Source organism: Monodelphis domestica, chromosome 7, assembly GCF_027887165.1.
Source record: "Monodelphis domestica isolate mMonDom1 chromosome 7, mMonDom1.pri, whole genome shotgun sequence".
Taxonomy (NCBI): Eukaryota; Metazoa; Chordata; class Mammalia; order Didelphimorphia; family Didelphidae; genus Monodelphis; species Monodelphis domestica.
This window is the reverse complement of record NC_077233.1, coordinates 156,819,595-156,843,369: the sequence shown is the minus strand read 5'-3', so window position 1 is coordinate 156,843,369 and position 23,775 is coordinate 156,819,595. Positions and strand designations below refer to the sequence as shown.

The 23,775-nt window shown below is 38.5% G+C and overlaps 2 protein-coding genes and 1 pseudogene across 2 annotated transcripts; 2 read left to right on the top strand and 1 right to left on the bottom strand.

Moving 5' to 3' along the window:
- The first annotated feature begins 1,774 nt into the window (after positions 1-1,774).
- LOC130455594 (transcription factor RFX4-like) lies at positions 1,775-4,625 on the top strand (annotated as a pseudogene).
- A 3,545-nt stretch (positions 4,626-8,170) lies between these two features.
- Positions 8,171-17,160, bottom strand: ALG2 (ALG2 alpha-1,3/1,6-mannosyltransferase). Its single transcript, XM_001365199.4, has 2 exons — positions 16,702-17,160; positions 8,171-10,746 (listed from the first exon to the last, which is right to left on the bottom strand). Exons 1-2 carry the CDS (start codon positions 17,041-17,043, stop codon positions 9,844-9,846), a joined length of 1,245 nt encoding a protein of 414 aa, XP_001365236.1. The 5' UTR covers positions 17,044-17,160; the 3' UTR covers positions 8,171-9,843.
- A 62-nt stretch (positions 17,161-17,222) lies between these two features.
- Positions 17,223-23,479, top strand: SEC61B (SEC61 translocon subunit beta). Its single transcript, XM_007498993.3, has 4 exons — positions 17,223-17,623; positions 17,786-17,883; positions 20,396-20,497; positions 23,125-23,479. The coding sequence occupies exons 1-4, from the start codon at positions 17,621-17,623 to the stop codon at positions 23,210-23,212; spliced, it is 291 nt and encodes a 96-aa protein (XP_007499055.1). The 5' UTR covers positions 17,223-17,620; the 3' UTR covers positions 23,213-23,479.
- Positions 23,480-23,775: the final 296 nt, after the last annotated feature.

Genomic DNA, 23,775 nt, shown 5'->3' with positions numbered 1-23,775 from the left:
CTATGAGCTATATCATCCAAGTTTACCCAAGATGGATAGGTCATGGTAGAGAGTTCTGACAAAAAGTGGTCCACTGGAGAAAGAAATGGCAAACCACTTCAGTATCTTTGCCCCCCAAAACCCCAGGGGCAGCATAAAAATGATAAGAGATCTGATACCAGAAGATGAGACCCTCAGGTCAAAAACTGTCCAACATTCTACTGGGGAAGATAGAAGGACAACAAGTAGCTCCAGTACTAATGAAGTAGCCTGGTCAAAGTCAAAAGAAAGCTAGGCTGCAAGAAAAGTCTAATGCTTTTTCTGGCTTCCTGTAGGATTTTTTCTTTTGTTTGATAGCTTTGGAATTTGGCAATTACATTCCTGGGAGTTGTCTTTTGGGGGTTTAGTGTAGAAGGTGTTCTGTGAGCTCTGTCAGTGGCTGTATTGCCCCCTTGTTCTAGAATCTCTGGGCAATTTTCTTTGATTATATCTTGTATCACCATGTCCAGTTTGGTGTTTATTCCTGGCTTTTCTGGGAGTCCAATTATTCTTAAATTATCTCTTCTCCCTCTATTTTCCAGATCTGTCACCTTGTCGGTGAGATATTTTATGTTCTCTTCTAATTTCTTGGTATTTTGGCTTTGCTTTATTAATTCTTGCTCTTTTACATGATCGTTGTCTTCCAGCTGCCTGATTCTGGCCTTTAAAGCCTGGTTTTCCTTTTCAGTTTCATCATACCGGTTTTGTAGATGCGTGAATTTCTTTTGCATTATTTCCAACTTTTCCTCCCAGAAGGCTTCCATCTTTTTGGTCATTTCTGATTCAAATTCTTCATAGGTTTGTGGAGAGTTTCCATTTCCTTTGGAAGATTTTGGAGCATTTTCTTGTATATCATCTATCTGCTCTGTATTTTGTATTTTGGCTCCATAGAATGTGTCCAAAGTCGCCCCTTTCTTCTTATTTTTCTTGGTATTTTGGGGCTTCTGTGCTTCTGTGGAGTTTGCCATCTCTGAATGTGGAGGATTAGCTTTTCTTATCTCTGTCTTGTGTTCAGAGGCTTTAGTCCTGGGCAGATTGTCGGTTCTATGAGGTTTCCCTGGGTTAAATTGAGTATGCCTCACTGGAACTGGAGTGGAAGGTCGGACCAGGAGGCCACACTCTCCCCTGGCTCTCTGGGTCGGGTTGCTTTCCGGAAGTTGCCTTCAGAATAGCTGGCCGTGAGGCTGTTTCGTCGGCCTGCGGGGGGATGGGCTGCAGCTTCCCCAAGCTCCGAGGGCAGGGACTTTCACTGAGACTTGGATAGTAGGATCCAGCCAGTGAGGCTGTCTTGCCCGCCCTGAGGGTTGCTGTTGTTTCAGACAAGCCTGCTCTCTGCGGGGGAGCTGCGAGGGCAGTGACTTTCACTGGGACTCGGGTAGAAGGCCCTGAGGGTTGCTGTTGTTTCAAACGACCCTGCTCTCTGAGCCATGTGGGGCTGCGGCTTCCCGGAGCCTTGGACTCTGCGCTCCTACCCCTTAGGTCTGAGTGATCTCGGGTTCTGGCTTTTGAGGGGGGCCGTACCTTCTGATCCAGGTCCAGGTCCAGGAGGAGGATTCCCAGGGTCTATGCTGTTGATCGTTTTGAATTTCTGCGCCTTAGGAGCTTATAGTTTGAGATCGGTCGGGAAGGGTTTTCCGGAGATCTGAACTATATCTTTCTCTAAGCCGCCATCTTGACCGGAAGTCAGTCTAATGCTTTAAAGACCATTATTATATAGAAATCTGGAAGGCAAGATCTATGAACCAGGGTAAGCTGGATGTGGTCAACAGGAGAGACAGAAATTGACATCAACATCTTGGGTGTCAGTGAACTTAAATGGATGGGAATGGGTAAATCGAATTAAGGTCATAACTATTGTAGGTAAGATTTACTTAGAAGAAATCAAGTAACCCTCATAATCAATAAAAAGGTAAAAAAAAGCAGCACTGGGTATAATCTCAAAAATGACAGAATATCTTTGAGATCAAGGCAAATTGTTCAGCATCATAGTAAAACATCTATGTTCCAACCACTGATGCCAAAGAGGTCAAAAATGATCAGTACTTTAAAGACTTACAACATCTTGTAGAAATAACAACAACAAAAAAAGATGTCATATTCATTATAGGGAACTGGAATGCTTAAGTGAGAAATCAAAAGATGATTGGAATAACAAACAAGTTTGGCTTTGGAGTCCAAAATCACGTAGGACAGAGATTGAGTTTTGTCAAGACAACTTGTTAGTCATAGCAAACACTTTTTTTTCAACAACTCAAAAGGTGACTCTACATATGAACATCACCAGATGTTCAATATTGAAATTGGATTGATTATATACTTTGCAGCCAAAGGTGTAGAAACTATATACAGTGAGTTAAAATATGATCTGGAGCTGAAAAAATTGTGCATGATAAGAGAAAAAAGGTAGAGACTTAACACAAATAAAAGAGATTAAGAAGAGATGGTAAGAATAAACAGAGGAGGAGGGGCAGCTAGGTGGTTCAGTGGATAGAACACCATGCCTGGAAATGGGAAATCCTGGGTTCAGATTTAGTCTCAGATACTTCCTAGTGGTATGACTCTGGGCAAGTCACATAACTCCAATTGTCTATCTCTTACCATTCTGACTTGGAATTGATACATGGCATCAATTCTAAGACAGAGAACAAGGGTTTAAAAAGAATAATACTTAAAAGTGAACATGGAATAATTGACTAGTTTAAGATTGGAAAAGAAGTACAACAAGATGGTATATTGTCACCTAACATATATGCAAAGCACATCCTGTGAAATATCAGGCTGGACCAATCAAAAGCTTCATCTAAGGTTGTTGGGAGAAATATCAACAATCTCAGAAATGCAAATGTACCATTCTGATGGCAGACAGTGAAGAATTAAGAAGTCTCTTGATGAGGGTTAAAAAGAAGACTGTAAAAGCTCACTTGAAGCTTAAAATAAAAAATAAAAACACCCCAAGATTTTGGTCCCATCACTTCCTGGCAAATAGAGGGAGAAGAAATGGAAGCAGTGTCAGATTTTAGATTTTTGGGCTCAGAGATCACTGTAGACCATTGCTGACAGTGATGAAATTAAAAGATGCGTGTCCTTGGAAGAATGGCTACGGTAAATCTTGATAGCATACTAAAAAGCAGAGACATCACTTTGCCAACAAAGGTCTGTATAGCCAAAGCTATAGCTTTTCTAGTAATAATGTATGGCTTTGAAAGTTGGACTATTAGGAAAGCTGAGCAATGGAATAAATGCTTTTGAATTGTGGTTCTGGAGAAGATGTTTGAAAATTCTTCAATCAGCAAGGAGACCATATCAGTCAAGAAATACTTAAAGAAACTATTTGAGCTATTCATTGGGGCAACAAATAGTAAAGCTGAAGCTTAAAGATTTTGGCCACATTATAAGAAGACAGGATTCATCATAAAAGATACTGATGATGGAAAAGATTAATGGCAAAAGGAGAAGGGGACAGCAGAAGGGGAGGTGGATAGATAGTGATATGGAAACAATGAACATGAGTTTGGACAGACTTCAGGAGATAGTAGAGGACAGAAGGGGCTGACATACTATAGTTCTTGTTGTCACAGAGTTGGACATGACTGAACAAATCAACAATAACAAGGAAACTACTGGTCGTGGATCTGACTGACAGGTGGTCATTCCTCTTATGTGTCAAACAGGAGGTATGTGTGAGGTAATTATTTAGAGGACTTGGATTCCTCGAACCCTAGTGGTGGGACATAGGAGTCCTGGGATTCCTGGATTCCCTGACACGGTGGGAATCTCAAGAGTCAACATACTGGTTCTGACCAGTACAATGTCTCCACAGAGGGAGAAGCAAGTAGGTTTTAAAATGAGTGTGGGGTCTACAACCAAGAATCAACTCAGCGAAACTGACTATATTCTTACAGGGGAAAGTATGGTCATATAATAAAATAGAAGAATTCCAAGCATTTGTGAAGAAAAGACCAGACCTGAACAGAAAATTTGATGCCCAAACATAGAACTCAAGAGAATCATCAAAAGGAGGGATGCAGTCCTACACCTGGTCCCTTACATACACAGTGACAACACAACGGCTGATGGTTCTCTTGCTGAAAGCTCCCAACAACTGCCCTGTATGAGAAGCACTCATATATGTTCTTCCTCAGTTACCCATTGGATACCAGTCTATCCCCACAGAGAGGAGCATGGCTACACTAGGAGTGTATGGAACATATAGCAACCAGCATCCTCACCCAATGCAGAGTCAGTACCCTTCCCTACCACATGACACAACCATTTCAAGGCCACTCCATTATTCTTTGTACCACAGGGGCTCCTCACAGTACCCATTCAACAGCCCCACCTCTCAGATGGAACCTTGTTTGATGAGCTCTGCCCCTAGACTCCACCCTACGGGGGTCACTCCCCCATAGTCAGAAGTACCCTCAGCCAACCCGTGCTACCCAAGCCCACCTGTGCACTCTGCAAGGTGTGGGGGCTCTAGTGACATGTACACCCCCCTGGCCATCTGCAGGAATTCCGAGTACGAGCACATGCAACACTTTCCTGGCTTTGCCTATATCAATGGAGAAGCTTTGACAGACTGGGCAAAATGAAAATGACTGGTACAGTATGAATCCATATTTAATAGTAATAATAATTATAATATTAAAAATCTAACCAATAAAAAAAACTAAAACCACAACCCTCATCATATATCCATATAACCAAGTGATAAATCATACATTTTTCTTCTGTTTCTGTTCCTATTGTTCTTTCTTTAGATGTGGATTGAATTATTTTTCATAAATTCTATGAGATTGTTCTTGATCATTGAATTGCTATTAATAGCAAAGTCTATTACATGTGATCATTTCATGTTTCAGTTACTGTGTATAATGTTCTCCTGGGGTTCTAGCATTTCACTGTGCATCAGTTCATGGAGATCTTTCCAGTTCATGTGGAATGTCTAGTTCATTATTCCTTATAGCACAATAGTATTCCATCACCACCATATACCATAATTTGTTCAGTCATTCCCCAATTGAGGGACACCCCCTAATTTTCCAATTTTTTGCCACCACAAAAAAACATGGCTATGAATATTTTTATATAAACATTTTAAAAAATCTCTTTGGGGTACAAACCCAGTAGTGGGTATTACTGGATCAAAGGACAGCAAATTTTTTAAAGCCCTTTGGGCATAATTCCAAATTGCTTTCCAGAATGGTTGGATCAATTTGCAATTTCACCAGCAATGCATTAGTGCCCCAATTTTGCCACATCCCCTCCAACATTTATTATTTTGATGGAAGCTAAGTTAGATGACCTTAAAGGTCTCTCCCGTTCAGAATCTATGAATCTCGAAATTCTGTTATCCACCCTTCCATTATGAATGTGGTTACACACATACACCCAAACACACTGTGAAGATTAAAATTAACTCTCCCATGATTAAAACAATGAAAATACTTACCTCTCCCTTAATTGTGAAGATTAAATTGTAACCCCTGCCTATTTTTAGAACATGGTACCTAAAAGTTGAATATGAAGATTTGCCCATTTTAGATTTAATCACCAAAGGTACAAACACCCCATTCACACGTGAATGGGGGAGGTCTGTGACCCATGTGTGGTGTGTGATAGGACTTCAATTGTGATTGGTAGACATGATTAGGGGAAGGTACAGGAAGTGATACAAGAGAAAATGTTTTTAAAAGGAGCTGTTATTTCCTGTGAGAGTCAGTTCTTCGTTTTTTGGAAGTGGAGACTAGAGGAATTCTTCATTCTTTGATCTGCTGACTGGACCCGAAACCTGTTCCTTTGAACTGACACATGGTGAATGAAAAGCTGACTCTCAACTACTGGATTTTCTGAAAAAACTATCCTCAGGAGAGGCCTACTCTTGAGAGTCACTTCCTGGGTCTTGGCTTTTCCAAGGCTGGCTGAAATTAATTCTCCCTGCCAGAAAAGGCTGGGAGTAAATTACATAGTGCAAAGGCTAGATATCTTTATCCTCTCTCTGATTTCTTGCTTCACTCTTTCCACATTTTGTAAATAAATTACAAATAAAATCTCTTTGGAATTAATTAAATTCCTGCTGACCACACTCATAAGTTGTAATGTCCAACCCTTTAAAAAAACAAGCCCCTTTTCCCCTTTACAATATACCCTCTCTCTTATTTCCCATGGTCTCTAATAAGGTGGCCCTTCTCTTTGCCAAAGCTAACTCATCTACGAATGTCCTGGATTCTATCCCTGAGAAATGTCTCCAGCAGTTTGCCCCTATAATCATCAGCCCTTCTCCCTTCCCAGTTTTCAACCTCTCCAGTTCTACTAGTTCCTCCCCTGCTGCCTCCAAACCTGCCCAAGTCTTCTTCATTTTTAAAATGGAGGTGGGGGGAAAAGGGGGACAGATTCCAAACCTTTTTCTAGGCCCTACCATCTTCTCAAGTTATTGTTGCATAAGACTGTGATCTCCCTGAAAGCTGAAACTGTCTTTTGACATTTTTTGTATCCCTCAAATGCTTATTAGAATTTGGGACAAATAGTGGATGTCACTTGACTATCACTCTTACCTTTGCAAAACCAAATTCCTAGGGAAAAAATAAAAAGGTATCTTTTGCCTCAACTTCTCTAGTCATTTAACCCTTTGCAATATAGCTCCTGACCTAATTACTTGGCTGAAACTGCTCTAACCAAAGTTACCACTCATCTCTGAATTGCCAGATCTTATGATTTTCTTCATCCTTCTTGGCGTTTCTCCTACATTTGACTGTTGACCATCCTCAGCTTGATATTCTGTTCTCTTTAGATTTTTTTGACCCTCCTTCACTCCTGCCTAACTCTTCATTATACATACCACATCCAATAATTATGGGTGTTTCCCAAGACTGTCCAGGGCCCTCTTCTATATCCCTTCCCTTGGTGCCCTCATCAATTGAATTATTAAACTTCAAAAATTAAATATTTAATTATAATTTCTATGAAGATGATTCATGTATATATGTATCTACCTATCCCTTGCCCCCATGTTAAATTTAATCTATTTCCATACCAAAATGATTTTGTATGCTTGTGTTCAACCCTCCTTGGTCTATGTTAGATGAGAGGTTTATCAGATGCCTATTACCCCACCTCCTCCATGTTTACAACCTTCTCACATTCTCCAATTATGATTAATAGCACATTCCTCCCCACTCCCTCCTTTCTGTATTAGTATATTCCTTTTACCCCTTCTTCCTGATCTTATTCTCTTCAAACCCTCAGAAGAGAAACAATAGGTCCTTTGGCTTAGAAGTGCTTCCTCAGATTAAACTTTCTTGGATCTTTGAAGTTTTGAGACTGGCTTTTTAGGGCCTTCCTTGACATCTCAGAGTATCAAAGACCTCAGATCCTCTGAAGGTGGGCTAGTTTAAATACTTTAAGATGCTTGTCTGTGTCAGTAGTTTCTGACCATTCTTGGACTTTCTTTGGAGAAACCTTCATTCTTCTTGTCCCGAGTCACAGCATCTCTGAAGTCTCTATGTCCTACCTCTGGTTGCACATTGACTCCCAATGCGGATAATTTGTTGGGGGGGGGGGGTTCCCATTACACATGGGCTTTTGGTTTTCTGGAAAATTCTGGAGTGGAAGAAATCCTTGTACTTTCTCAAATAGAATTATTGATCATCATTTCTGGTGTGAACTTTAGGGTCTGAATAGAACATTCTTATATGGGGGTTGTTGGCAACCCCCCATACGCCCCCCCCCCCCCCCAAATCAAGCAACTGTCTAGGAAAGAAGTCCTCCATCTTGGTGGAGCAAAATTCCAATTTAATAGCTCTCCTCAAATAAGGTGTTTATTACATTAAGGTCATATGCTATTCTACATTCTAGGTACTAAAGCCCACTCAAGGGAGATCACTCTAGTTAATTTCATTAGGAAAAACAAAAGGAATAAAGAATTTTTCCTAAAGTATGACATGAATTTGGAAGGGCAACTCAATTTAAGATTCAGACATAGAAGGGACCTCAAAGCTCAATGAGTCCAATTCTCTCTTTTTATAGATGAAAAACCTGAGGCCCAGAGATCTTAAGAGACTTTATGAGAATTACAAAACTGGTATCTAAAGCAGGGCTTCAGCTCAGGGTTTCCTGATCATAAACCCAGTTGGCTAAACACCATATCATGAAGTCCTCTTTTGTTAATTTATTTGTACACTTATCTAGGAAAAAGTGCTAACTCCAAAATTGAACAGGTTATCAGATGACATCTTATTTGGGGAAATGCAAAGTAATTTCAACAATCCTAATCTATTTGTTACCACAAAAGCCCACTTTTTTTTCAGTACTATTTTTCTTTATAGTGATTTTTTTTTAGATATCATCATAGTATGCCAGCATAGGAACAATTTATGGTAAGTGGAAACAGGTTGCAATATTATCATGAATAACAGTATCTGATAAATATCATAGTCACATCAAGGGCATGCAGGACTAGAAAAGGTTAACAGATCTTGTGACAAAAAAAAATGTGTTGCATTGGTACCCAAGAAATATTCAAAAGATCCATAGAAAGGCTTCTAGAACATTGGGTGGATCCTCATTTTACAGAAAGATGTATAAGAATCAAACAAGATAAGTGTATTATGGCTGGGTTGTGATCTATCTACTGGATGAAGTGTTCACCAAGGATAAGATCACAGGACCACTGACATACTCTCACACCATAAAGTGCTTTGCACATAGTAGGTACAAAATACTGCTGAACTAATTTTTTTTTTATACCGAGATATAATTTTTCTTCTTAATTTTCCTTTTTTACCTGAGTGCCTTTGTAGAAAACACTGCATATTTATTTTCATCTTTTGATATGCTTTGTTACATATGTAAAAAAAGTGAGAGATTGAAGATTATACTGCAAAGATCTCCTCTATGACTTTTTGTCACTTTAAACTTTGGTACTAACATGTTTCCCCTAATAGCAATATTGAAAAATATAGCCCAAAATTAAAAAATAAAAATGCTTCCAAAATACTGTTGTATTTGTTTCTTCACACATATTTGCTTCCACTTTTGGGGAAGCAAAGATAAAATACAAAAATATCAGTTTATAATGTTATAAATTGATCTTTTAAAAAAATAATTTTTTCATAAGTATGGCAAGCCATGTAAAACTGACCAAGTATTTTTAATGTAGAAATGCTAACTAGTTGTGCTGATATTTTATGACTTAAGATTTAATCTTACACACTGTTCTAATTACAGTTAAAGGAAATTAAAACCACAGATTGTCTAGTTAAAATATAACACACATGACTTTGTTTAGCTTAAATGCATATGAACTGTGAAATGTGCCTGGATAGAATATAATTTAAATGTTAAGAAATTTTTTCCAGATTTTATCTTGTTTTAAAGACAGTAATAACAGCTTTTTCCCTTTTAAAAATATTTATAGGATGAAGAGGCTTAGAATTAAGCCTGTTATTTTCAATACATGATGAATCCATTCTGTACCAGATAAATTTTGGAGTGCTTTTTTTTTTTTAAATACAACTGAATCTGGAAACCAGGTCAATTAGTTTAGTCAATCTAATGAAAGCTAGCATTTATTTACTTTAATATTTGCAAAGCACTTTACAGATGTTATTTCATTTGATCCTCAATCACCCTATGAGGTAGGTGCTATTATTATCCCTATTTAACAAATAACAAAATTGAGGGAGAGGTTACATGAGCTGTTTATGGTCACATAAATAGTATTTGGCTAAGGCAGGATTTAAACTCAGGTCTGCCTGTCTCCAAATCCAGCACTTGAAACCTCTGTATAACCTAGCTGCCTCTAGAAAAGGTTTTAAAACGGCATAATTATTCTGTCAATTTACTTATGTATTGGTATAGCTGATTTGTAAAAGCTTCTAATGAAAAACTTTCCTTCACTCTGGATCTTCCTGCCAACCCCATTGTTGTTTTCAAGGAAGGATTTCTAATAAATTTTTCCATTGCTTTAGAAAATTGTGTTGGGTCAGGTTCACATAAAAACCCTGTCACATTATCTACAATAGATTCCAGAGGTCCACCTGAATTGACTGCAATGACAGGACACTGCATATACATGGCTTCCAGAGGAACTATGCCAAAATGCTCATTGCTTGGAGTATAAAGCACACAAGTACAATTATGGAGAAGAGAGATTTTCTGTGTGTCTGAAAAAGACTTAAGGAATGTAACATGGTGATTAAGGTTAAATTGATTAGCTGAATTCTTCAGTTCTTTATAGTACTCTACATTTTCCAGGACTCGTTCATCATAACCACCAGCCATTATTAGATGAACCTTTTCCCATTCCTGAAGATCTAATCTCCCACGGAGTTCAAGTAATGCTTCTAAAGCTAGAGTTAGATTTTTCTTCCTTTCATATCTGTTAATTGAAAGAAACACAAACTTCTTTCCTTTGGGAATTAAATTTTCAAGATCTGAAGGCACTGTGTTGTCAAAGCTGCTGACATTCAAAGAAGGATAGAGGACATCCGGATTTATGTGTGCCAGGGACTTGAAGGTATTTTTAAAAACATTTGCAGTGAAGTAGCTGTTGACCACAATGCAGTCTGCCATGCCAGTAGTATACTCTTCCACCCAATCAATGGGAGCTCTGTAGAGTCTTTTAAGAAAAGAATTTCTCTGAGTGAGAAGTAAATCGGGAAAATGACAGTAAAACAGTATCTTCTTCCGATGTCTGGCCAGTCTAAAAACTGGGATACAAGCGGAAACCTAATTAAAGCAGAAATGAAATCTGGTTAAAAAAATGATTTTTATTTATTATTTCAACAAACCTGCTTACTTTGTATGATCTATACTTAAAACCAAATTCAATGGGACATCCTCTAGATTTTCTTATTGTTACCGTTAAACTGTGACCGCGAAAATATGGTTTCAAGACTTTGAATTGCCAAAACTGTAAAGATAATTTTTTGTGTCTTGATTTTATATTAAAAATAAAGTGGTCGCCATGGGAAAATTCCCAAATATGAAATACCCAAGTCAGCTGGGTTTTTATGGAGATTTTAATTAATACAAATAAGGAATCAAGGAAAGGGAGAGAGAGAGTAAGAAGAAATAATGTATGAGGGGCCTAAGCCTTAAGAGAGACCAGTCAGTCTTTAATCTACTCACCACAAGATTTGTCCCAAGCAAGATTCTTGTGTTCAGAGGGACCCTCCAGTTTAGCTCCTCAGCTCCACTAAGTTCAGCCATTGAGCCCTCCAATTCAGCTTTGGCAAGCTCAACTCAACTCCTTCAGAGGCCTTTCTGACCTCCTTTTAAAGAGAATTTTCTCCTATGTCACCTCCCCTAAGTTTTCACATCTACCAATCACAGTAGACGTTTTCCAAAGGACTGACCATTCTTAATTCACACCTTCTTTAGTTCTCAACTTCTCTGGGTAGACTAAAACTTCACACCTCTTTTGTTAATCTTGTCTCTTGCAAGTTTGCAAGTTGCCTGACCTTTTAGTGATTAATTTGATCTTCATAGGTACTTAGCATCTTTTTGTATTAGATCTAAAAATAGACTTAGCTTAAGGGCTTTTGCCTCACTATAAGTATGGGTTAAGTACTTTTCATTGTTCAGTAAGGAGTTTACAACTTTATCTTCCCCTAAAGTATGCTTAAGTATGGGTGGAGTAATGTTGGAGTTCTCACATTCCTGATCAAGTACCTGCATTGTTTAAAATGGGGAATGGTCTTAACCAAATGTTCTAAGGTAGAGTCTGAGAATTTTTAACATTCACAAGTCTGAGAAATTTTAAGATTCACAATATCCCCTTCCTAGAGAAAAAGTGAATATATGGGATCATAAATTTGGAAGTAGAATGGATCTTAAAATCTAATCCAATTTTCATTTTTAGAGTAGGAAAGCAAAGCCCAGAGATGATAAGTGATTTGCCCTGGGTCACACAGTAAATAGCAGAGGCAAATTGGGATATAATGCAAGGTTGTGAAGAATGACAATAACATTTGGTGAATGAATCTGAAATTTAGCCCCAAATCCAAAGATAAACCTATTAGGCAAAGGAAGAGTGAAGGTATGATTGTGATAAATATACTTAGATCCTCTGGAACAAATTTTGGGAAAACCAAAGAAAAATGTTTGGAAAAGGGAAGAGAAGGTGGGAATATATGTTGATACTGCATAAAAAAGTCACTTGACAAGTGATATCTAACCCTTAGTACCAAGCTTGGCACACAGTAGCTACTTAATAAATGTTTATTGCCTGATTACTTTGGCCCTCTGGAGCTATTATACAGCTTTTATTTTATATCTTAAAACAACTTCACCTTTTAGAAGAATCTCTTTCTAGAAAGACCACAGTATTTTAAATATGAAAAGACCATAGATAACTCCTAGTCCAATCTCATCATGTTAGAGATAAGACACAAGCCTAGAGTTCTTTCCATCATAAAAAGATTCACTGAAGGAACCTAGGATAGAACCCTAGAGGAAACAAGAGAGCCAGATATCTATCTTCAAATAGTATTGTGAAGGTATCATTTTAAAATGAGAGGGCCTGTGTGAACTTTAGATTACTCCACCCTACTTAGTCTAACAAAAACAGGAATGTCTACACCCATACTTAAGGATTAAGTATTTAGGAGGATGGCCTATGACAGACATGTGCTAGCAAATGACAAGTCAGAAACAACTGACAGACCCCTGGGCTGTCCTAAGTCAAGCTTAAGTTACCATTGGTACATGTGAGATGCAGGAAAGTGATTTAAAACTGTCTATATATTTTGCGTTACTTCCTCTTTCCGAACTCTTTCGGTGGAGAGGTGGCTCTGGCGGCAGCTTGCTGAGCATTTCGGCATCTTGGCGTGGTGGCAGCTATTGTCCGATTTTAGCAGTAAGCTTTCCTTGATACCATACTGGAGGAAGCTGAGTAGGCTAGTTCAGGTGAGGCATCTTAACTGAGCTCTCTCGGAGTTTAGGCTGATTCCTTTCTCCTTTACTTTCCAAAGATTATCCTCTTAGAAAGCCTCTAATCTTCTTCAGACACCTCTTGGTGGAGGTCTTTGAAGTGCCTTGGCACAGGCCAGGTGGGAGAAATCCTATACCCTCCTTCTCTCTTCTCATTAATTCTTCCCCTCTATATTAATTAAAATCATCATAGTTTCCAACTGACTTGGGTATTTTATTTGGGATTTCCTCTGGCAACCAAAATTATTTTAGATTTGAGTCACAACCCTAAAATTACCTTTACACCTGATTGGCCCCAGAGGGAAGAACCAGGAAAACCAGGTACAAAATATTCAGCTCAATACAAAGGAAGAACAACCAGAAAAATTAGTGGAGCTGTTCAAATATAAAATGAGCTGTCGCAGTGGACAGTTAATTCTCTGACACTCAAAGTTTTTAGACCCAACTTTCAAGAAGGTATTCTTGATCAATTAAGAATCTTAAATAAAAATATTCCAATTCTCAGATTCGAAGAATCAAACTGACTTGACCTCAATGAGTATGCATGTGAAGACAAGGTATTTCATCTGGCAATAGTTTCAATAAAAGCATCTCTTTGTAATGCAATCATAATCTCAAAAGTTCTAGTTACCTTATATAGGATTTTTTTTTTGATAGCGGATTCTTTCTAAATTAGGATAATGATCACAAACTTAAAGATTTGGAAGTGATCCTCTAGTCAACACCTCCCACTTTACAGAAGGGGAAACCAAGGCCCAGAGATTTAATTATCTGTTGAAAGTCACAGTTAGTCAACAAATATTAGATGGCTGATTATGTGTTAGATACTGTTATACTCTAAAGATGGAGAGGAAAAGCAAATACATGGTTTCTGTCTTCAAAGAATTCACATTCTTTGAAGAAACAAGACAAGCAAACAATTACATATTTATATGATATATGCCAGTAAAAAACTACTAAAAAGCTTCCTGCAGGAAGGCAGGATTTGAACTGAGTCTTGACTCTTCTTTGAGGAAGGAATCCAGGGAAGCAAGGAGAGCAACATGCCATCATTACTTGCAATTCATTTCAAGTAGCAAAAATATTGATATTTTACTACGAAAACTGTAGCAAGGAAGCAAGGGACACTTTTGAGGTCTTCCAGCAGTTTCTACTTTAGATTATTTAGTCCTGCTTTTTAAAAAAGGAATAATGAATTCTCTTAACAAGAGTATCATTAACTTCTTTTGGCTTTAATTTCTTCATCTGCAAATAGAGGAATTTGAATTACATGATTCAGGTTGAATGTAAAAGAATCATAATACAAGTTACGTAGGCATACTTCAAGTGGATCTAATTTTAATAAAACATTTCAAGTCCTCTGCTTTCAACTTAATCATTTGCTTATGGTGAAGTGTGGGGCTGTCCATGTGGATTCTAGAAGCCCCCAAACTTGTAGTCTAGAAAGATTTAAACCAGAGACTTTCACCTTGTGGCATGAGAGTTCCTCCCTGAGGGTAAATCCTACTTCACCAGTCTCAGACTAAATTTGTGTGGGAATAGCTAATCTTATCAGATGTTAAGTATCTCTTTTGTTCCAATGGTTTCTCCCCTTAGGCCAAAGTCTATTACCAAGATGGCCCAGTCCATGGCTGGGTCCTTCCCTTTTGTGTCCATTGTAAAGTATCAGCCCCTCACTATTATTGCTCTCTGGAACTCCTCATTTTCCTTTATTACCATTGTAAAGTCAATCAACTGCCCCTCTCATTCTCAGCCCCCATGCTTCACCAGGAAAGGTATTTAAGCTCCCCAATTTTAATGGCTCCTTGGAATTGTCCAATCTAGTGGTTGGCTTTCCCAGGGGTCAGTGTCCAGAGTGACCAGAGTTCAGTCCTTGGACTCTGCACTGATGTGTGGAACGCAGCTCTGTGTAGAGGCATTGAATTCCTTTCTCTTGATTAAAAGAGTGGTTTTTCTGACTATTTGGTAGTTCTGTGTTTTTCTAAGTCAATAGGGCAAGTCATAAAATCATGTTGGGACAGCAAGGTGATCAAAGGGATAGAAAAACAGGTCTGGAGTCAAGAGGTCTTTGGCTCAAATCTGAACTTAGACAGTTCCTTGATGTGTGGCCCTGGGCAAGTCACTTAACTTACCCCCAGTACTCCTTACCCTTCTATCTTAAGAATTGTTACCAGGACAGAAAATAAGGAATCAAACAAAAATGACATCAAAGCTAGGAGTTTCAGAAACCATCTAGTCCAATTTCCTCTTTTATAGTTGAAGAACCTGAAGAGAAGGGGAAGGATTTGCTCAAAGTCATCCATGGTAAATAAATTAAGTGGCAGAGTTGGGGCCTGGAATTCGGGTCTCCTTACTTGTGCTCTTTTGTTGCCCCACTTAACCTCATTGAAGCTCCTTCCTCATTCATAACATCTGTAGAGTACAGGTATATAGCAAAGGAAAACTGATTCAGAGTCCGAGGCCCTGGGTTCAAGTTCAGACTCCTAACACTTCCTATCCATGTGATCCAGCCCTAAGCACAGAAGTAAAACACTTGGAGTCAATAAGCATTTTTAAGGTGCTTGTTTCGTGCTAGGGCATTGTGCTATCCTAGGGGTGGGAAAAAAAGGGTCCTTGCCCTCATATTCTAAGGGGGAAGACAACATGTAAATAACTATGCCCAGGATATGATATATACTAAGACAGATGGTAATCTCAGAAGGAAGGCACTAGGGATGGGTTGGAAGTGGTGCCAGGGATTGTGCTAAATGCAGGATCTACAAAAAAAAGGTAAAAGATAAGTCCCTGGCTATCAAAAAGCTCACAATCTCATTTGTGAAATTGTGTGATCCCGGGCAAGTCACGTAACCCCAATTGCCCAGCCTTTATTGCTCTTCGGCCTTGGAACCCAATACACAGAATTGACTCTAAGATGGAAGGTAAGGGTTTAAAAAAATAAAAAGAAGCAGTTCACAGTCTAATGGGGGAGAAAACCACTAACAAAACAGGCCATACACTAATTAAAGCAAAGATAATTACAAGTGAGAAGGCACTAGAATTAAGGGAAAGAATATTTATTAAGCTCCTTCTGTGAGTGCTTCTTTTAAGCGCTTTACAAATATTATCTCATTTAATCCCCAACTCTTACCAAGATGCTTGGCAGGTAGTAGATGCTTAATAAATGCTTACTGAAAGAATAATCCTCAAAATAACCCTGGGAGGTAGGTGCTATAATTATCCTCATTTTACTGGGGGTAAGAGAGAACAGGCAGAGTCCCTAGATCTCATTTTAGTTATCAATAGCAGCTGAATGCATATTTGAACTCTAGTCTTGCTGCCTCCAGGCTCAGCGTTCTACCCATTGCACCACCAAAGGGAAATCAAGAAAGGGAGTGTGTGTGTGTGGGGTGAGCTGGGTAGCTCAGTGGATTGAGAGCCAGGCCTAGAGACAAGAGGTCCTGGGTTCAAATGTGACCTCAGACACTTCCCAGCTGTGTGACCCTGGGCAAGTCACTTAACCTCCATTGCCTAGCCCTTACCACTCTTCTGCCATTGGCTCCAAGACGGAAGATAAGGGTTTAAAAGAAAAAGAAAGATGGGCTTATGCGTGGAGCTTTAAAAAGCCACAGCGGATGCTGAATAATTGGTTTGACCTTGAGTGAGTCATTTCCCTTCTGTTCCTTATTTAGTTTCTGTAATATGTACAGGGCTGCAATGTCTCTCGGGTGCCCCCTATCCCGTCCTTGGATGACAGCTGCCTGGCCCCCTCACCTGGTCGCACACGATCACGTCCATCTCCTCGCCGCTCAGTAACAGGATGTAGAGCGCCAGGTAGACCATGCGCAGGTAGGCACACAGGGCGGCGCCGCGCCCGCCCCAGCCCAGGCTGCGGGGCAGCCAGTCTCCAGCGCAGTGCACCTGCAGCTGACGGCTCTCGGAGAAGCAGTGGCCCGGGTCATAGTGCGCCGTCCACACCTGGACGCGGCAGCCGCGAGACTGTAACGCCAACGCCGCGTCCAGCACCAGCCGCTCCGCACCACCTACGCCAAAGTCGGGGTGCACGAATATTACGGACGGACCCCGAGGGCGGCCCTCCGGCCCCCGAGGCTGCATAGCCCCCTGGAACCTGGAATCCTTGGAAGCCCACGCTTGCGCAGACCCTTCCACTCAGGAGGAATCGAGAGCTCCCGGCGGCCTCGGTGGCTGAGACAGGAAGGCAAGACCCGCCCCTTCCTGCCTATCCCACCCCATTCCCCGCCGCTGCCGATCAGGCGCCGGCGTGGCATTGGACTAGTTTCTCAGACCCATCTTCTCGGTGCGAATGGCTCCGCCCTCTTTGGGGCTTGCATTAATTTGGACACGTTAGCCATAAATTGAGGGTGTCTAATATATTGCCAGAAATCCTCATGAGTGTTTTTAAATGTGGCTGCTTTTTCCAGCGGGTGTAACTAATTCTCATATACTTTCCATTCCTCACCATGGAGAAGGGATACCATAACATCTGGCCTCTTTTGGCTCTCTTTTAAGATTCTGCCTATTTTACATCAGGCATTTTAAAAACCACTACAGGAAGTGGTGAGACTCCCCCCTCCAACTCCCCAGTTAAGCTGAGTCCCAGTCTCTTCTGCTTATATTAACTGCCACAGCTGGAAGGTGTCTACCTTTGTGTGTTGCCTCTTCAACTACAGTTATGGTATAATTTGCCCCCCAGCTCCTGTTCTGGTTGTCCTGGGTGTCTTCACTTGCACTTGGGGGGTCGTGGGGCCTGGTGGGCGGTCGAGAATATTCTGGGCGGTGGCGACTGGCAGTGGCGTTTTTAGGTGGTATAAAATGAGTATTTCATCTCTGTTCACAGCCGGGCCCTACTCCCAGTGGTACGAACGTGGGCGCCTCAGGCCGGTCTCCCAGCAAAGCTGTGGCTGCCCGAACCGCGGGATCCACAGTCAGGCAAAGGTAAAGAGCAACTCCAAATGCGTGGGTCTGTTTGCCCATCCCACCCTCCTCTTCTCTCCCATCCTATTCTGAGGCCTGTATTGAAACACTCTTCCAGGGGCCAGTATTTAATTGTTAGCGTCGTGAGATCATGGCAACTACTTATCCTAGGTGACTTAAGGTAAAGTATTAAGTGCTGATATATGCAGACCGTTGTGCTACCATGTTTGTCTTTTATAATTCAGTCAGCATTTATTAATAGCCTACTTTTTGCCAGGTATTGTTGTACATAATTAGTGCTAAATATGTCATTATTGAACTAAGGAATTTGGGTGTGTGAATGTAAGAAGAAACGGCATAAGCTTTTTAATCTATAAACATTTATAAATCCCATACTACAAGTCAGGCACAGTGCTAAGCCCTGGGAATACAAAGAAAGCCAAAAGACAGCCCTTCTTTTTTGGAGCTCATACAGTCTTACCGGACACTACAAGCAAACATCTCTGTGAGACAAGAGGTATACAAGATCTATTGGAAGTAATAGTTTGAAGGTACTAAATTGTGTTTCCATGAAGAAAACAGGAGGAGGAAATCTGATTTGTCCCCAGTTGGATTCATCAAATTATTTAATAAGTGCCCATTATTCTCCAGATATTGTAGCAGGCATGGGGGAAAACAAAAAGGAAGCCATTTCTGCCTGCAGGGGAACTTATGTTTTACTTAGGATGAGGAGTGAGTCAAAACAGCATATTCAAAGGTAAACTGATGAAGAATAGTAGGGAAGATTTATAGAGGAAAGTGGTTACCTGATGGAGAGGCAGAAATGAGGAGAGAGGACATTTCAATGTGTGGGAAGGATTTTTTACTAAGTAAAGCTTACTGTTGGAAGATAGAATGTCAGGTTTGGGATACTAGGCTAGTCCTGCTATAATGTAATGGGACATCATGAAATAAAACCAGAAAGGTAATTTAAAAGCAGTATCTCTTAGTCCTTAAATATTAGACTTAGAAATTTGTTATTTATCATTCTACTTAGTTATATAGGAAGAACATTAACTGAGGAGTGACATGATTAAACTTCTGTTTTATGTAGATTTTCTTTGGTAGTTATGTGGTAGGTGGATTAGGAAGGTGTAATTTATGCTGGAGGAGTGTAGTTAACTATCAAAAGCTGTAAAGAACAGACATCTCCTGGCTGTGTGACTAGGCAAGTCTTCACCCTGATTGCTCTAGTCCTTGTTGCTCTTCTGTCTTAGAACTGATACTAAGACAAAAGGTAAGGGTTAAAAAAACCAAACACCTATAGAAAGTCAACAAGGATGAGTTAAGAAAAAGCCATTGGATTTAAAAGTTAAAAGTTTGTGGATAACTTGGATTGAGCAGTTTCTTTAGAGTGATGAGGTCAGAAGCCACATTATAAAGAGTTGATGAGGAATTGGAAGAGGATAATGTAGAAAACTTTTCTAGGTGTTCGGCAGTGGTAGTACCAGGACTAAAGGTTTTTATAAGTTAGGGAGGACTGCCATTGGAGAGAATGATTAAAAGGCAACACTTCCAGAAGAGAAGGGGATTTGATCAAGAGCACAGGTAGAATGGCTGATGAAGACAACAAGGGATGGTCTTCATTTTCTCAATAAAATAGAAAATTAGTAGCTATTAAGGAGACTTGATGAAAGAGGAGAGAATTTGAAATAGCTGTTGCAGGGAACAAGATAGTTAAACAAGGAAGACTAGAGGGATTGTCATGTATCCATGAGAGCCCAGTTGGGATAAGATAAAAATGAATTAGTGGATCCAGTCAGCATTATTTTGTGGCTTTCTCCAGTAACATTAAACAACTTTTCAGTTAGAATGTAGAAGAATGTAGAAGATGTGTGTTGGAAGTGTTTTTGGGTTGAGGATAGTCAGGAAAGGAACAGTGGAAGAAGATAGGGGCAATGAATATAAGAGTGGAAAACAGTGAATAATTGAACTGGTTAACTAAAAGAACTGAACTGTGAAAGGAGAAAAATGAAGCTGATAGCCTGGGAGAAAAAGGAGGTATGGGGGTTGGGAGAATGAGGGTTGCAGGAAGGACAAAGTAGACTTGAAATTAGGGCAGATGGAGAGAAGAAATGGGAGATTACTGAGAGAGGAATTTCAGAATTTGAGGTTCTGGAAAGGGCATAGTTTGGGTTTGGTGGTAGTCTTGGATGTGATTAGTTTTGTTTGCTGTTTGTCTCTTTTTAAGGAGGAAATTAGAATAATTTTCTCCCTTGTTCATCTTCAGAATTAAATTTGGTTAGCTTTAAGGATTGCAGCTTAGGCTCTCCCCCTTCCCCCCTTTTTTTCCAGAACTAGTGTGGAAATTTGTAGATTTTGAAATATTGATTTTGGGAGAAGAAATGTTTTCTTTTTTATGTTGCCGCTGTCTGAATTAAATAAAGTGTGAATTGATTCTTGAAAACTAAAATAGAATATATTACCAATATGTTGTTGCAAATTTGGGTGGGGACGAGGATTAAATATAACTAAAATTTTAATTTTTTTGAAGGAAAAATGCCAGCTGTGGGACAAGGAGTGCTGGCCGTACTACTTCAGCAGGCACAGGCGGGATGTGGAGGTTCTACACTGAAGATTCCCCTGGGCTCAAAGTGTAAGTCAAAGAAACATAAAAATAGAGAATATAAACTAAATTCTACATTTCTTACAGTTAATGCTTATTGCTTTTGATAGCCTTCTGCTTGTCAGTGTGTTGAATTCATAAGATATAATTGGTGAAAGTAGACCAGTTTTACTTTGATCACACATAAGGTAATGAAATGGTCCCTAGAATGGACTAGAGGTCAAGTCTTCCTTTTTGGCATTGCTCAGTTTCTTATACTTACCTTGACTATTGAATTTTCTTGTGTATTTTTAAAAAACTAGACTCAAATGCCATTTTCTTTAGGTTAATGACAACTTTTTTTTCAGAAGTCATAAAGCATTTTGTTTTATAATTTGCTAATGCCTATTACTGGCAGGTAATATTTTTATTCTAATCAGTTCATAATGATAAAGGTCATAGACTAAAAATATTGGTGCCAAAAGAATCTTTTGGTAGCATAAATTTAGAGCTGGTTGGGACTACACATGTCATCAAGTCAGTTTCTCCTCCTTTTACAAATGAGGAAACCAAAGCACAGTATGATGTCCATACTTGTCCAATTAGAATCTGAACCCTAAAAACTACAATCCCCAGCAAAACTACAATTCCCAGAACCCCCTTACTTCCTAGTGTAACATGCTGATGTAGACAGGATATAAATTGGGTGGAAGTCTGGCTCTTATTCCTCTAATAGACTGTAAGCTCTTTGAGAACAAGGACTAAATTTTATTTAAACTTTTTATCTACTTCAGTATCTAATATAGTGCTTGCCACACAATATACACTTAAGTTTACTGAATTCATGCATTTAATAGAACTACTTCTATTTTGAAGTGATTTATGGGATAGAGAATTGGAGGAATACATCATCAAATTTCAGTTCCTTTCTACTTGTTCCATTGCCAAAAATTGCATGATTGAGAAATGGAAACAGTAAGTCATTAATTAGATGATAATTGGGGATGGAGGTTTATAATAATTACAGATAGATGTCAGCATGTTGCCAACTAATATTTAAAGTACTATACTTTATAAATTCAGTGTTTGAAATTTCTCTAGTGATCTTAATATCAGAATTCCACTGCTTGTACTTTTCTTCTCTGTATAGTAAATAATTGTAGCTGCAAAGGTGGATTCATTTGGAATAGTAAGAAAATTAGGAATTTTATTTGCATATTAGAAACTTTACTAGCTTGTTAAATACTTAGACCTTTTACTAACCTTTGCACTGCATCTGTAGAATGAAACTGGCATGTTCCATGCTCATTCTTAGCTTGAACCAAAACGTTTTTGTACTAGAGAATCTGATTAGATATTAGAGGGGATGATGATACAGGAATCAGTGATTTCTGGCATATCCTCCACAAGGGTTTGAATTTAGTGCTTGCAACATAGAAATCAGTTATTGCCCTCTGTTTTGTTCAGGATTTTTATTAGTAATGTGGAAGAACACATAGATCACTAACAGCATATGTACAGGTAACACAATGCTAGGCTTTAAGGGGGACACCAATATAGTGTTTGACAGAGAACTTGATGGGGCCAAATGTAATAAGATAAAACTTAACAAGAAATACATATAGTCTTGTACTTTGGTTTATAACATCATCTGCATAATATATGGGAAATGTTGCTAGAAGAGCTGTTATATGAAAACAGTTTGTACTGCTTTTAATGATCTGCAGGTTCAATTTGAAGCAACAATGAGCAGCTATAAGACTGTTATCCTCCCCCCTCCCCCCCATTTAAACTCTTACCCTTTGTCTTAGTGTCATTTCCAAGACAAAAGCTAATAATTTGTATCTGAGAATAAGGTTAAATTTAGCATTTAAACAGAAATGATGATAGAACTGTAACTAAATATATATGTGTGTGTGTGTGTGTATATATGTGTGTGTAATAAAATTTACCTCATTAGGCAGTGGGTCCTGTGAATCCTTCAGCTTTTCTTGCCCTTTAGATCATCCTACTTCACCTTTTCCTAATCCGTTGGATATAATGTTTTTGAATCTCATTCCATGTTAGAGATTTATGATATGCCTTTGGAATTTCTTTTTTTATACCTCATTGTTATATATATGTATATCCTATTAATTTACTTTACCTTGATGGTATATAATATTTATTTTTATGTTAAAAATGAGATATGTATCTGTGTGGTGAAATGAAAAAAATTTGTGTCTAAAGTAAGTTAAAAATTACAAAATGATTCTTTAGCACTTTATTAGATATGTTTATATTATTGTAATTACATTAATAAATATAATAATATAAATATTATATATGTTAGATATATGTTTCTGTCTATTTTATGCAAACAGTTGGTTTTTGCCTTTTAAGAAAATAAAATAGTGATACCATTTCTGAATCTAAAATATTATTTGGGAAGGAGATGTTTGTAGAATTAATTTTCTAATTATTTTATAAATTAAATTACAGCTGTTGCTATCAGTCTCAAAATAGCATTTTATTTTGGTAATTTTTTAAAAATTGCATTTACTTAAAAAACTTTGGTGAATTATTTTCTTTCAAGATGTATATAATATTCCTAGTTTTAAAATGTTTTTTTTCTAGGTAAATGATAAATTTTTTTATGTTGTTAAAGGTAATCATTACTTTTCCTTTTTTATTTTCAGTGGTCCTGTTCCAGTATTGGTAATGAGTCTTCTGTTCATTGCTTCAGTATTTATGTTGCATATTTGGGGCAAGTACACACGTTCATAGACTCAGCTGCATCCATCTTTCTGTCAACAATTATATTCTGGACCAAAAGCTTGGTGGACTTTATATGCATGGAGAGAGAAGTTTTTTCAAAGCTTACTGTTTTATAAGGAATTAAAATATATACGTTGATTTTTCAACACCTTTAAAAATTTGTCTATTTAAAATTCCTTTGTATTAAGTCTGTTTTCTGAAGCCCATCTGTCACAAGTTTCATATGCCTAAAAGATTTGCAGGTTAGGCATAATAAAATGGCATGTACAAATGGAAGTTTTATGTTGTCTTATGATTTCTCCTCCCCAAAACAGCACTGACTCATTTATTATATACATCACTTTACATGTGAATAATTTAAAAATACATACATTTGTCTATCTCAATCATAGTGGCAGCTTTATTATAGTTGTATCAGGAAATTTTTGCTAGATTAAACTGAGACTTCAATAAAACATTGTTTCCAGTTTGCCTCTATAAACTCACTCAACTTGACCCAGTTGAATGTGAATACTTATTATATGGTTTTCCAAAGTAGAGATAATCCAATTCAGAGATCATTATTAATATCA

Excerpts from the sequence above, each read along its gene's own strand:
- ALG2 (XM_001365199.4), bottom strand. The coding sequence starts at position 17,043 with ATGCAGCCTCGGGGGCCGGAGGGCCGCCCTCGGGGTCCGTCCGTAATA. Across the intron at positions 10,747-16,701 it reads ACGTGATCGTGTGCGACCAG|GTTTCCGCTTGTATCCCAGT; the intron begins GTGAGGGGGCCA and ends TGCTTTAATTAG.
- SEC61B (XM_007498993.3), top strand. Across the intron at positions 17,884-20,395 it reads GGATCCACAGTCAGGCAAAG|GAAAAATGCCAGCTGTGGGA; the intron begins GTAAAGAGCAAC and ends ATTTTTTTGAAG. Across the intron at positions 20,498-23,124 it reads GATTCCCCTGGGCTCAAAGT|TGGTCCTGTTCCAGTATTGG; the intron begins GTAAGTCAAAGA and ends TTTTATTTTCAG.